We start from the raw sequence: 14162 nt of genomic DNA, 5'->3' as shown, positions 1-14162 counted from the left end.
GCAAAACCTGTATTATAGTTGTGAATGAAGAAGGGTCCTTAGAACAAAATGGGTGAACTATAAATTCCCAGCTAAATGTTAATGGCTTGAGTCAGTGTCTTCTTGTGATTGGGTAGCATATTAAACAAGACATTGTGAGGTCTCTGTGTCTATTGTGACAAGCCATGTATAAATAAGCCAAGCACTGCAGGGACCCTACTAATAGCAGCCGGCTGGTGAATGAGGGTCTCTTAGCAGAAGGACTAAACCCCCCTCAGAGAACATTTGCAATTTAAACTGCAGCTGACACTGCTTTCTCCTCTAATAAACCACAACCTGAAGAAAGAAACTACATTATAGAATGGATTCAGACTGCCAATCCAGCAGGTCCTCCTCACCTGAGTTTGAGAATGGAGAAAGTCCTAAATATTTGCCTGGACAAATGTTACAGACAATACGTTCAGGACAGAAGATGACTTCACGAGGGAAAGTGAGAGCTAATAGAAATGAAATTCCCCAGGAGAATCTACATGATCTACGCCTGAAAGTAAACAGTCGTGAACGACAACGAATGCATGACCTGAATCAAGCCATGGATGGTCTGAGGGAAGTCATGCCATACTCTCATGGTCCCTCTGTTCGGAAGCTGTCCAAGATCGCAACCCTGATGTTGGCACGTAACTATATCCTAATGCTAACCAACTCCTTAGAAGAGATGAAGAAACTGGTGAGTGAAGTCTATGGAGGTCAGCGTGCATCTGGCTGTGCCAGCTCTTTGCCCCTCCATCACTTGGGACATCTACCTCCAGTTATGGGCACTATGCCTCCTTCGGACATTACCACTTACCTGGGTTTAGTAACTCCTAACCACAGACACAACCCTGCTGCTGTTAACCATTTATCAGGACTTCTCTGTCCAAGCGCTATGTGTCAGCCTCTTCCACATCCTCTGTCAAGGACTGTTGCCAACTATCCGGCTCCATGCCCAGGAAAATGATATCCAAAGTTCTACAAAAACAAAAAAAAAGACTGTTGTATTTCTGTAGACTATATTCTTGAACTCTGCCATGTTTAAACTTGTTCTTTTGTAAAGACATGTTACACATCTGTGTCCAGCCTTTGATTTCCACAAATGACTAAAGACAATGTATTTAATAATGTCTAAAGAAACAGTGGTTGAGCCCCTCAATATGTACTTGTGGCTTGTACTTGGAAAAACACTTGCTGCTTAGTGTTGCTATTACAGAAACATTGCTGTCGCCTTTTGGGATTGAAATGGGAATGGGAGAATAAGGCAACTGAAATGTCATATTATGTATTACATATTTTATTATATAAAAAGTGTAATTTTATATAAATAAATGTAAAAATGCAAATCGAGTCCTTGTTTTACTAAATATTATCTGTATCTATGTAGGTACACGCATCATATAATCTGTTTATTCACATACACATATATACAAGTAAAGAAGTACTTGTTCCAGTTTGTTACTTTTAAAATGGGCTATCCTGAACAGGGCACTAGACAAGTTCAGGTCGCGAGTAAAGTTTCACTTTTTGACAGCAGTAAAATGGCTCTTATCTGCCAAAAATTATGTTTCGATGAGATTACTTCAAAGAACACAGAGCAACTGTTACATTTTGGGCGCGAAAACGGTACATCACGTCAAGAAAAATCTTGTGTTTATTGCTGCATAACACTATAATGTGTCAAGTGCGGTTTCCTGCGTTCTTTGCGGCCACATAGATACCTCATACATTTGTAAAGAAGGACCGAGACTTGTGTTCACCTAGCGCGCTGATTAAAAAAAAAAAAAAAATGAGAATTTGAGTGTGCAAAATACGCTATTTTCCCCACAGTGCTCAAGCCCCACCTATGAACTTCCGGTCGGAGCCGGGAAGGCACCGGAAGCCCTGCGGGGTCAAAGGTCGGTAAATATTGGTGATGTCACGGAGCCAAGATGGCGGAAGGGTGAGCGAGAAGTCTGTTATTGGTGTTAGGTTAGACAGCTGCTGGGAAACCAGAAATAATTTAGTACACTTGTATAGCTCAGAGCACAGTCGGTACATGGCATAGGCAGGGAAACCTGACGGGTCTTTCTCCCCCACGAGCTTCTAGTCCTAAATCCACAGACCTCCGAATCACACACTTCTTCTAGTGTTACCATCGAACCCAGCATCTCTTTTATAAACTGTCAACTCACCAGAGACATTTGCTTTGAACGGTGTCCTTAAAGCACCTGTTAAACACGACCATTTTCCGAATATTCTCTCTCTGAACTCCCCTGCAATGACATTATTCTAAACTGGCCCAATTTTACATCCTGGAGTATTCACCTTCATGTCTGAAGCAATCTACCCTTTATGAGCCACAAACAATTAGATGCTCGTAGTATTTAATTTATTTTCGTATTCAGGATGGGGAGAATCCATGAATATATGATAGCTGTAATATTAAAATATTGATTCCCCAGCCCAATCTATTTCTACCATACCGGAGCTCAAACTACCCTTTACATTCTGGAGAAGTGGCCTTCTGATATTTACTGAACTTCATGTATCTTTTCATTAACAGTTTGCTTTTATTCTATTTGTCTAAAATGCTTATATTACTCTTCCATAAAACTATTATGTTGTAACATCTCAAGTCCATGTTTTCAGTTTTGTGTACCCAAAATGCATTTCTATTACTAATATTACTAATTAAAAAAGCCTTGGTATTTCTTGTCATCCTGTTAACTATTTATGTCAGATTAGAGGGGAAAAACAATCTTCAAATATTTACTATTTAAAAAAGAATGTTTCTGTCGTGTGACATCATCAGTGTCTACTGTATTCCTCCGATTCAGAACTGGGCATTCTCTCTTGATTGTACATCTTTCTATAGTCCCATAACCTTTTTGTGCCATGTGTTTTTGACAACATACTGTTTTCTTTGGCAGAGAGGATGGGGGCTGGTGGAGGAGCTGGCTACAGAAAAGTTACAGCAATGTACGAGATAAGGTACTTGAGAAGCTTCCCTTGGTTATTGTGTTACTTTGTGGACAAAGCTATACACACACACACCCACCCACCATTGTGCTTTGAATCAAGATGCTTTATGTATGGTCCCTTGAATAACAGGGTTTTATATGTTCAGTCCGCAGAGGCAATGGAGTTCATGAAAAGGGACCTGACAGAATTCAGCCGGGTTATGCAACATGACACAGCCAGTACAATAGCAGCCACAGCTAGCGTCGTCAAGGAGAAGTTGGCTGTAAGTTTATGTGGATTTCTGACATCGGGGAAAATGTGCAATGCCAAACGCAAACCATTGGAACTATTTAGCCTTCCAGCTTTATAACACAGGGGAGAAGTTGGCCATACACTAGGGGACTGCATCGGGATGCAGTCAAAAAAACTTGCGGGTGGTTTTTCGGGTGTTGCGGGTCCCGGTAATCCTGCATACTCCTGCAAGGCTGCCTTCACGTTGCTCGTACACATAAACGTAAATTTACGTCACGTCACATGACTCTAAATTTAGGGACAGTTGTGGTTGATGGGGTCTTTAGGGTTTATTTAGGGGCAGTTGTGGTTAATGGGGTGTTTAGGGTAAATTTTGGGGACTTTGTGGTTAATGGGGTGTTTAGGGTTAATTTAGAGGCAGTTGTGGTTAATGGGGTCTTTAGGGTTAATTTAGGGGCAGTTGTGGTTAATGGGGTCTTTAGGGTTAATTTAGGGGCCGTTGTGGTTGATGGGGTCTTGAGGGTTAATTTAATTAATTTAATAAAGTTAATTTAAGGTGCAGTTAGAGGTAAAGGGGGGCAAACTAAGGGGAATCTAAATCCTGGGTAGTGGGTAGTGAAGATTGTTAATGTATTTATTTATAAAAGTATTGTGTCAGTGCGCTGTGAACAAGTCTGTGAATCTATGAGGACACTATGGGATATCTGGGGGGGACAGAGTGACATATCTGGGGGTATAATGCATATCTGGGTGTGTGTGGCATATCAGGGAGTATAAGGCATGTAGGGTATATAAGGCATATGTGGGGAGGGCAGTGTGGCATATCAGGGGGCACAGTGGCATATCAGAGGAGGGCGGAGTGACATATCTGGGGGTATAAGGCATATCAGGGGGTATAAGGCATATGTGTGGAGGGCGGAGTGGCATAACTGGAGGTGTGTGGCATATCTGGGAGTATAAGGCATATAGAGTATATAAGGCATATATAGGGAGGGCGGAGTGGCATGTCTGGGAGGCAGTGCGGCATATCAGGGGAGGACGGAGTGGTGTATCAGGGGGTATAAGGCATATCAGGGGTCACAGTGGCATATCTGGGGGTAGAGTGGAGTGGCATATCTGGGAGGCAGTGTGGCAAGCCTGGGCTCAAATGTGGATAATAGGGGGGGGGGTTGGTTGGGAAATAAAGACAAGAAATGCATTTTATCAAAGTTTTTTTTATTCTGCTGTTTGTTTTTAACATCATTTGTTTATTAAATTATTTTAAATAAATGAAAAATGTATTCATTTTTTTTTATCCGATTAATCAAAAAAATAATCGGCCAACTAATCGATTATGAAAATAATCATTAGTTGCAGCCCTAGTTTAAAAGGATGTCTTATCACCATGGCAGCCAAATAAATGCTGTAGTCAGAAGGTGATTAAAATATAGGTTATCCTTTTTATTTAATAGTAATGCATTTAAGACTCTGTTAAGTAGGCTTCTCTTTATTAACAGGTTGAAGGATCATCTGGGACCACAGAAAAAGTTAAGAAAGGTCTGTCAGACTTTTTGGGCATTATCTCTGACACTTTTGCCCCATCACCTGACAAAACCATTGACTGTGATGTCATTACACTGATGGCCACACCCTCTGGTACTACAGAACTTTATGACAGTACGAAGGTATTTACATCATACAATACATACTTGTGCCATAGTTGTTGAGTATATTATATTGTAATGCCTTGTTTTCCATTTTTTTCTATTTTAGGCCCGCTTGTACAGTTTGCAGTCAGATCCAGCCACTTACTGCAATGAGCCTGACGGTAATGCGTTAATGACATTTTACTTAGGCTTTGTCGGGAGAACACTTTTAACCCCTTAAGGACAATGGGCGGTCCCTAAACCCATTGAAAACAATGCATTTTAAGACCGTACATGTAAGGGCTTTGTGATTAAGGGGTTAAATATCTAACATAATTTATAATCCATAGGATGCATATTGGGTGTATTTTAATGCGCTGTATAATGACAAATAAGGATGTTTTTTTATTGTAAATGTAAATCCAAGATTATAGTAATAATAGTCTATTTACAAATGTATAAATACATAAAATATTAGTGCTGCACACCAAGGTTGCCTGAAAGGGTATTTTGGTGCCTTTTTGGTGCAGATATCACTTCTCTCAGCTGTTATCTTAAACCTAGTGTGAACTGTTATCAGTAATATCAGCATGACAGTAAGACTCTACATTACTATACTATACTTCTTATAAAGCAAATATAACATTTTATGTGGCTTCTGCTTCCCACATTTCATCCTCCCACATCAAGTGAACTAGAATTGGGAGAAGGTGTCTTTCTACCAAGTTATACATATTGAGATCCCTTAGTTTGCAAACCATACTATTTTGGAAGCCCTCCTTGGACCTTTCTCCAATATGTCAATATCTTTCTGGAAATGGGGTTTTAAAAAATAAAGTAGCAGAGCCAGCTTTCTATCTCTGCTACTCATGCATATAGCTATATAACCCTGCATACAACCTGTTTGCTTTTTCTGGTGTTTTATGGCATTGCTTGCTTACCTTTAAGTCTTGACCATTCATCTAATTTACTTAAATCACCACCAAGAATGTCTACCCTCCACATTATCTACAAAAATATATACATTACTATTAAGACCTTTTGTAATATTGCTAAAATTAAAAAGTATGAGCTACCAAGCACACCTTACCCAGGGATTGCTACATGATGCCTCTGTGTCATCAGCCTCAAGGCCAGAGGATTAAGTTTTCCCCTTTTCATTGGGTACCTACCTGATCTAAGCCAAAAGAACAAGAATTGATCAACCAAGAATCCAACAGCCCCGACAAAGAAGAGTGAGGAGAGATGTAATAGGAACAATTAAATATTTAAAGGCATCTAATACAGGAGCGAGGTGGTAGAGGCTAATAAAGTGAGGGAATGTAAACATGTATAAGATAAGCATAAAGATACACTATATGAAGTACTTGGACACCTGACCATTACACCAACATGGACTTTTAGACAGTTATATGAAGTTGGTCCCCTATTTGCAGCTAAAACAGTTTCTACTCTTCTTGGAAGGCTTTCCACAAGATTGCGGAGTGTTTCTGTGGGAATATTTGCCCGTGCATCTATGTCTATGTATTTCGAATACAATGTCATCAAAGTCCCTGTTGGTGTAATGGTCAGTCGTCCCAATACGTTTGCCTATATAGTGCATCCTGAATCTAAGACAAGACAAAAGACTGATTGAGGTCTGAGTGTCTACATCATGAAAGTTGGCAGGCTAGATGGGCCAAGTGGTTCTTATTTGCTCCAAATTCTGTGTTCCTGTGTTTCCATCACTGTGGTGCTTGAGTGAGGGACACATGCGGACACTCACCTTGATGGTGCCAAGCAGTGCACCCAGACTTTTACTGTTTCTTAATCAGTGGCCCAGTCTATGGCTGGCAGGTGGATACATTTTTTATAATACCAGCTGTGGGATGGAGCCATAATGTCACTGTTTTTCTTTTTGGATACTTTGTGTACGTATTTTACTACTTGATTGAGTATATTCTTATATTGCATGCACTAGAAATGTCGCCCCCCCCCTTTTTGGGGGGAGGGGGTTGTTAGTCTTTTGGCTCCCATTTTCCATTGATTACTTCAGTGGTTCCTGTCTTAGGAGCGGTATCAAGAACATCATTAAATTACATCTGTATAGTGTTGGATCACTACATCTTTACCCCCAGCTGGTGGAGGTTGGAGGTTTTAATTCTGATCATAAACTGTATTAAGGGTTAGCACCGTGATCAGTATTGATCTATCTTTAATTGATTTTAAAATGTTTTCAGTATCTTTACATTTGTGGTTTTAGTCCAGCATCGCCTTTTGCATATGTTAGGTTTTCATGTCCCTTCCCTTTGAACCATGTTGATCTTTTGTAAAACATCCTTATGTTTTGCCTTGGAGAGCATTGAGTCTTGTATAAAGTTCTGCAACTGGGTGGGCACGTAAAATAGGACTACAGTACAATTTGAAATGTAATTTAATTTATTTCTGATCGTAGGCCCGCCAGCACAGTTTGAATCTTGGCTTGCAAACTGGGATTCAGAGGAAAGGAAATCAAAAATCTCAGAGCTCCTTGTTAGCAGCCCATCCATCCGTGCACTCTACACCAAGATGGTAAGAAACGCCAGTGGATGCTACATCACCCAGATATAAAGGGTTGCTTTATATCTATCTATGTATCTATCTAAAAGTAAGGGAAACCTTTGGAATTACCAGCATTTTTGTATAAACTTGTCTTAAAATGACAATAATGAACAAACACAATCTGTTTTAGTTAATAACACATACATTATTTATTGTTCTTGTTCATATTGAATACATAACTTAACCCCTTCAGGACTGGGTTTTTAATTATTATTATTATTATTATTTTTTACCATGTTTCCACTAAAGGACCAGGGCGTTTTTGTGCTTTTGCCATGACTTTATTCAACTCTGATTGCCCACTAACTCATCTAGTGCACCCCCACACATTTATATATTGTTTTTTTCAGCACAAGTAGGGCTTTCTTTTGAAATAATTATATATATATATATAAATAGATATATATATATATATATATATATATATATATATATAAAAATGTGCGGAAAATTAGGGAAAAATACAATATTTCCACAGTTTTACCTATGAAAACTATATATAATAAGTTCAAATGAGAAAAAAAACTCCAAAAGTGTATTTAGGTATTTCTCCAGTTTTTCAAAAAACAACTCAAATACATGGTATTTTCATTTATTTTGTTGTTGTGGAATGTTGTCAGGTTCCCACCCAATCAATAAACAACCCCCTTTCTTAAAGCTACCCGTGGCAGCTGAAAACACATTTTAAGCCTACAGAATGGCTCCGTGGGAGTGATCTCAGGCTCTGGGGCGGGCTCAAGGTGGCTGTGGTGGTCTGCCTGGGCAGACAGCAGCAGCAGCACCCCCGCAATCAACACAAAAGGGTTAAACATTCACAGTGTGGGTTGGGAAAAGTATGTGATTTCTGTTCTTACCACCAAAATTCCTTTTCCAGGTGCCGGCAGCTGTATCTCACTCTGAATTCTGGCAGAGATACTTCTATAAAGTGCATCAACTGGAACAGGTCTGTAGGCCATGCTTTATTAGTGAGTAAATTAATCCCGGCCACCAAAACAAGATAATAGCTTGATGAGAGAAAACCAGGCGATGTATACACCAAGCATCCCATGTGTCAGTGTTGGACTGTGCATGACCAACATTTGAGCATGTGTTTCATATGACTAATAGAGACATATAAAGTACTTAATAAGTCCTTACTTGTATCTGACACTTCTCTTTCATGTCCCAGGAAGAGGCACGGAGAGATGCCCTGAAGCAAAGAGCAGAACAGAGCGTACATTCCGAGGAGCCGAGGTGGGAGGAAGAGGAGGGTGAGCTCATGGACCAGTTAGACAGTTATATATATGATGCATATATGTGAATACGTTTTATGCTAATTTCTCTTACAATAAGGTCCTACCTGCTCTAAGGAAATGTTTATTTGCTTTCTTGGTGATTACATGATGTTAACATTCTCATAATTGGTTGGGAATGCTTGTTTGTTACTTTTCTTTATAGATGTACGGCACAGAATGCATGGAAGTGACCATCTTTTGAGTAGGAATATCTGTACAACATATATAAATATTTTGTTTCATAAATACACTCCCTTTAGAACCGAGAAGCAAAAATGAAAACCTGTTCGGAAATTATACATTGCATTGCAGAACTTGCTTAGGGTAGAGCACATGTTGCATTCAAATTGAACTGGATTGAGAAGTATAGTAAATGGGGAAGGCCAGGATGGAAACTTGAATGGTCATATTTATTACCAGGTGATGTGTCCCCACTCTCGGCAACCAGACAAGGTAATAAATAGGACCATTCAAGTTGCATAGTTTCTTGATCATTATTGTTGGCAGTGTAACGGATCAAATCCTTTGCCCTGTTAAGCTTACTGTCAGTGGTGGGCCTACTGCATTGATATATGCACCAGCCACAGAAGGTACAACCACATGATTTGCAGCTTTATTTTTGTAAGTCACCAGAATTAGGAATCTGCACTCACTCCCCACAGGAACTCAGGTGCTTAGCTGTGCCAGGAAGGGCCAGCTCCCCAGTAAATCAAAAATAGAAGAAGGCTCCAGGCACGCAGGGGTTCCATCAGACAGATTTATTGTAGGAAACAGACAACAACGTTTCGACCTCACGATGAGGTACAACCACATGATTTGCAGCTTTATTTTTGTAAGGCTTTATTATTGGAATGGAAACCATCCCTGCTCTTGTTATATCCAGACCGGTCTGGGACCAATAAGCCGAGCTGGACTCACCCACTGAATATACAAAGTCCCAACAGTGGTGAAGGACTTTTAGTGTGCGTGGTCTGTGCTCTCCTCTTCGTCTTGAGGCAGGAAGAACGTGGCATTAGGCTTCAGTCCATGCTAGGAAACCTTTTAGTAATTTTTTTTAAATTTATTTTGTTTAAATAACCTCCTATGTGAAAACTCCTCCCATACACCAATGGATTGAGAAACTAATCTTTCATGCTTTAATCTACAGATTACTTCACAGGGCCTTCCCCAGACCATAGATACAGCGCAAAGGAGAAGGTCAGTTTAGCAGCTCCTGCAATTCCTGCGCTGAATGTTGAAGTCAATTCAGAGGAGCCAGAAAAGCAGAGCTGTGTAACTGTCTCGGCCACCAGCCCTTCAGAGAGTAGTGAGAGCATCTCACCAGTGACTCAGATTGCCAACCCGGCCTACCATGATCCTTCAGTCACACCTGAGTCCAAGGATGTTCCATTGTCAGAAACTGAGGAGGTGCAGGAAGCTGGTGCCACACACGCCTCTACAGAGCAGCCTGCAGCCAAAGCAAATGCTCAACAGGGTACTCGGAAAGATGAGCCACCTTCTGACCTCCGCGTGTTTGAGCTGAACAGTGACAGTGGGAAATCAACTCCATCTAACAATGGCCAGAAAGGTAAGCACCATTATGACTGGTTTCATCTATATAGGGAATTAATTTAACAGAGGACTCTCTTCACAAGTACCACGCTGCCTGCAGGCTATCACTCTGGTTATTGTTGCCTGTGTTTCTTATGCTGTTTTATTTTCCTTTTCACCATCAGGATCCAGTACAGATGTCAGTGAAGACTGGGAGAAGGACTTTGACATGACAGAGGAAGAAGTGCAGCTGGCATTGTCCCGAGTGGAGGTGTCTGAAGAGGTAAGTGCAGTTGCAACAGTGTATACAGAGAAATATTTTGTGATATGAATAATATATACACATAATGGGAGCTCTACGCCTTCCTCTTATATTTACTACCTGTTTCTTTGCCTAGTGTAAGTATTCTTTTAAATAAAGTCTTGTTTGCAGTTGTAACCACTTGTTTTTAAAAAGAAAAGCTTATTTTGTAATGATTATTCTGGAAGCAAATTTAGAGCACGCTTGGTTGTATAACAGTCAGTCACTTCTTGGTACTGACACATCCTTCTTACTGCCCATGTTTTAATTGCAGCTGGAAGATGAGGACTGGGAAAACTGGGAATGATCTGGAGAAGGAAGATGCCTGCTCCATACCAAACAACACTATTTCAGAAACTGAAGCCCTGCAAAATTCTTCCGCCAGCTGCTTTTCAATCTCTTACATTCATTATGGCAAGTCCCCCTGGTTCATATACCGAGGGACATGGCAGCAGGATTTAGGGGTAGATCTCAGACTCCACTGGCACTGCAGGGGTTAACATGGTGTAATTAAAACACATCCAGCTTTTTAACCCATTCACTGCCAGGACACTTTAGTATGTTGATATGCTTATTGGGGCTTTGAAAAAAAAACTAGCTTTTGTCAAAGGACAGTTACCAAATTGTTTTATTTTAGGTTTGAGTGTGGTTAATTCCCATATACCTTGTACTTCAGTGTACAAGCCGCAGCAGGTCACTGACTTGCAAGAATCTTTAGTTCTATATTGCCTCCCTTGTGTTGTCAAGAGTGGGGGTATATGTGCAGTTAACACCATCTTTTCACAGAATTAATGTCACCCTAACTAGAGCCAATTTGGTGAAGACCACCTAACTGCTTTAGCCAGTGTTTGAACCAAGCTTGTGAAACCTGAAAGGCCACTTAATATCTAACAAAGGAAGACATGAAGTGGTTCTCAGTGACTGAACACAGAATACTCATCAAAGGCTTAAGGGGGTCTTCTGAAATTGTGGCTCTTGATCTAAATTTAAATTGAGGCTTTAGCTCAAGATGATTGGAATTGTGGCCCAACAACAGATCAAGGTCCACAGCTGACTATAAGCAATACAGACAATTTGATGATGTATGATGTCAGAGCATTAAAATGATGGGGGTATGATCATTTAAGGCCTGTGTGCAGACACAGAAGAATTAAAATATGCAGCATGCTTACTTGCTAGAGGAGAGCAGAATGGAATTACCTTCACTTTGGGCAAATTTGAAATGCTTGCAGCACTTTCCTTAACATTTTTAGTTTAGCAAATTGTTGCGGGCCTCTGCTCTTTTTTTTTCCTCATTCTCCCAAAATTGATTCCTTAACTTTCTAGCCTGTCGGTTTTTGTGCAATATATATTATCTATTTTAAGTTATGTGGTGCTGGGAAGAAGGACAGGCTGCTTTTTTGAGAGAAAGATAAATGAAAAATGGAAATTCTAACAACCATCCATTCTTTTGTAATGATCATTTTCTATGGGCCCTTTTGCAGAATGTGCACTTAACTGATATTAAAGGTTGGGTGTGGTGCGTTGGGTGCCCTGTTATGGGTCAGTATCTTAATTCCCATTACATTTAATGCTTACATGTATACTGTTTCTTTCCTTTATTGCAAATAAATAAGATTCCACACATCTGTTTTCTGTACACTGCTTTTACAAGAGACATGTGGCACATCAAGGTATTGATTGGGTAAGTGTTATGGGGATTTTGGTTTTCTTGGGGCCAGTGGTCCAAGAAAACAGTGTTTCTTGGACCAACCCCCAAGTACTGCTGCTTGTCCAGGATCTAGAATTTACATGGCTGTATCTAAATTGGAACAGCAATGACACGAGGACCATCGGGGCCCTAAAGGTCTCCAACGGTCTTGTCATGACTCATTTTCACAAAAGCTTTGCATTCCTTTGGCAAAGTTAGCAGTATAAGTTTACAAGGAGCATAGAAGAGATTGAGCCAATGACAAACCCAACCTATGATCCATTTTAGGTTATAAAGCCTCATTTATGTACCTATATTCTATTCCACCATTGACTTTTATAAGGGTTTTGCTTAGGTTGAGCTTAAGATCATTACAAATTGTAACAATGTTTTCTTAATGCAAACTGTTCTCAAGGATGCTGTTTATTATGGCACTACAACACAATATACACAGGGGTGAAAAGCCTGAACATGATGAACAGGGACCCATATCATGAGTGTTTAGTGAACCATGGGTGCCTACTAACTTCATCAATTGATGGTCGTAACCAAGCATCTGGTTCCAGGAGTCTCTTCGCCAAATTCCGGCACTCTTCAGACACGCAAAGGTGACTGGGAAGCGTTATGCCCTTCTGCTGGAGCCAAAGCATTTTAGTGATGTCATTGTCTTCAAATGGCAAGCTGGCACAGAACATAACATAGAGCACCACCCCCATGCTCCAAATGTCACCTTTGCAGCTGTCATGGGGAACACCCTGGAGTATCTCCGGAGCTGCATAAGCTGTACTACCACAGAATGTGTGAGACAGCTCAATGTAAGACGTGGGAAGAAGCTTGGCAAACCCAAAGTCTGTGAGTTTGAGGATGCCATGATGAAGCAAAGCATTCTCACATTTGAGATCCCTGTGAGCTACACCATGGCTGTGCAGGTAGCGGATAGCTTCCACCAGCTGCCGGAAGAGTACCCGAGCACAGTCCTCAGACAATGGGCCTCCTTCAAGGATGCAGTCAAAGACATCTCCATCTTCTGCCAGCTCCATCACCATGTAAAGTTTGGAACTGTTTTCTGACTCCAGAATCTCATACACTTCAATGATGTTCTTGTGGTGCAACAGACCCACAATCTTCAGCTCGCGAGGTAGAAAATGCTGGATAAATTCTGAAAAGAAAGATTATTTGTCATTTACTGTCATTCTAAAGGTGCTGCCAAAAACCTTAATCGTGCTCTCTAGTTTGTAACGCAAATTAACCTTAACCAATCTGTCACATTATTTTCTTTAAAGGTTATGTCACATAAAGACAACACAGAAGCACTGTTTTTTCCAGTATTGCAGCAACCTATCAGTGCCGGATTTTGTGTCACATCATAATTGTTCCCAATAAAATTTTGTTTGATTTAAGAGTTATTTCTTGAAAAGGTTTGGGCATTCTGCACTATTAGTAATGCATTTCCAACGGTGCATTTAGTTACGAAATCGGCCTTCTCAACACTGCTATTTAGCATGCTTGGGGTGTATTAAAAAAAGATGTGGCTCTTTTATTTTGTACCCACCTTCTGGACCTACTGCCTTGTCAATGATTTTAATGGCCACCTTTCTGCCTAGTTTGTTGCTGTATGCCTCTTTCACTTTAGAGTATGTCCCTTGTCCGATTGTCTTCCCAAGTTTGTAGCCATTAAAAAGTAAACATTCTTTCTCATCCTCCATCGTGTGTAAAGTGCTCCTTTGTCACCACGTCACTTTCAGGTTCCCCTTATCTGGCATCAAGGAGCTCAAGCTATTAAACCTGACTGTCTCTGAGCGGCGTGTGAGGAGCTTAAGGTTGGACAAGAGACTAACACAGATAGCCCTTTGTGATGTAATATGAGGCAATGCTATGAGGGTGAGGTCACTAAAATATGTATCCTAACAACAGAATAACAAAAGCATTCTGAAAAGGGGTCTAGGATGTTTTGAATA

The 14162-nt window shown here is 40.5% G+C and overlaps 3 protein-coding genes across 3 annotated transcripts; 2 read left to right on the top strand and 1 right to left on the bottom strand.

The window, feature by feature from the left end:
- Nucleotides 1–340: 340 nt before the first annotated feature.
- LOC128474881 (oligodendrocyte transcription factor 3-like) lies at nt 341–1298 on the top strand. Its single transcript, XM_053457289.1, has one exon. It carries the CDS (start codon nt 341–343, stop codon nt 974–976), a length of 636 nt encoding a protein of 211 aa, XP_053313264.1. The 3' UTR covers nt 977–1298.
- A 577-nt stretch (nt 1299–1875) lies between these two features.
- Nucleotides 1876–11433, top strand: BSDC1 (BSD domain containing 1). Its single transcript, XM_053454771.1, has 11 exons — nt 1876–1951; nt 2922–2982; nt 3119–3235; nt 4701–4868; nt 4957–5011; nt 7264–7379; nt 8284–8352; nt 8578–8659; nt 9831–10250; nt 10399–10496; nt 10789–11433. The coding sequence occupies exons 1-11, from the start codon at nt 1941–1943 to the stop codon at nt 10819–10821; spliced, it is 1230 nt and encodes a 409-aa protein (XP_053310746.1). The 5' UTR covers nt 1876–1940; the 3' UTR covers nt 10822–11433.
- A 1199-nt stretch (nt 11434–12632) lies between these two features.
- Nucleotides 12633–13910, bottom strand: TSSK3 (testis specific serine kinase 3). Its single transcript, XM_053457288.1, has 2 exons — nt 13757–13910; nt 12633–13363 (listed from the first exon to the last, which is right to left on the bottom strand). The coding sequence occupies exons 1-2, from the start codon at nt 13908–13910 to the stop codon at nt 12696–12698; spliced, it is 822 nt and encodes a 273-aa protein (XP_053313263.1). The 3' UTR covers nt 12633–12695.
- Nucleotides 13911–14162: the final 252 nt, after the last annotated feature.

The sequence above is a fragment of the Spea bombifrons genome, chromosome 2 (genome assembly GCF_027358695.1).
Source record: "Spea bombifrons isolate aSpeBom1 chromosome 2, aSpeBom1.2.pri, whole genome shotgun sequence".
Taxonomy (NCBI): domain Eukaryota; kingdom Metazoa; phylum Chordata; class Amphibia; order Anura; family Pelobatidae; genus Spea; species Spea bombifrons.
The sequence above is the reverse complement of the archived record's forward strand: the minus strand, read 5'-3'. Positions and strand labels throughout refer to the sequence as shown.

Bases quoted from the DNA above. Each gene is read 5' to 3' on its own strand.
- LOC128474881 (XM_053457289.1), top strand. From the start codon at position 341: ATGGATTCAGACTGCCAATCCAGCAGGTCCTCCTCACCTGAGTTTGAG.
- BSDC1 (XM_053454771.1), top strand. The intron at 3,236-4,700 runs GTAAGTTTATGT...CTTTATTAACAG, and splicing joins TCGTCAAGGAGAAGTTGGCT to GTTGAAGGATCATCTGGGAC. The intron at 8,660-9,830 runs GTGAGCTCATGG...TTTAATCTACAG, and splicing joins GAGGTGGGAGGAAGAGGAGG to ATTACTTCACAGGGCCTTCC.
- TSSK3 (XM_053457288.1), bottom strand. From the start codon at position 13,910: ATGGAGGATGAGAAAGAATGTTTACTTTTTAATGGCTACAAACTTGGG. The intron at 13,364-13,756 runs GTGGGTACAAAA...CTTTCTTTTCAG, and splicing joins CAAGGCAGTAGGTCCAGAAG to AATTTATCCAGCATTTTCTA.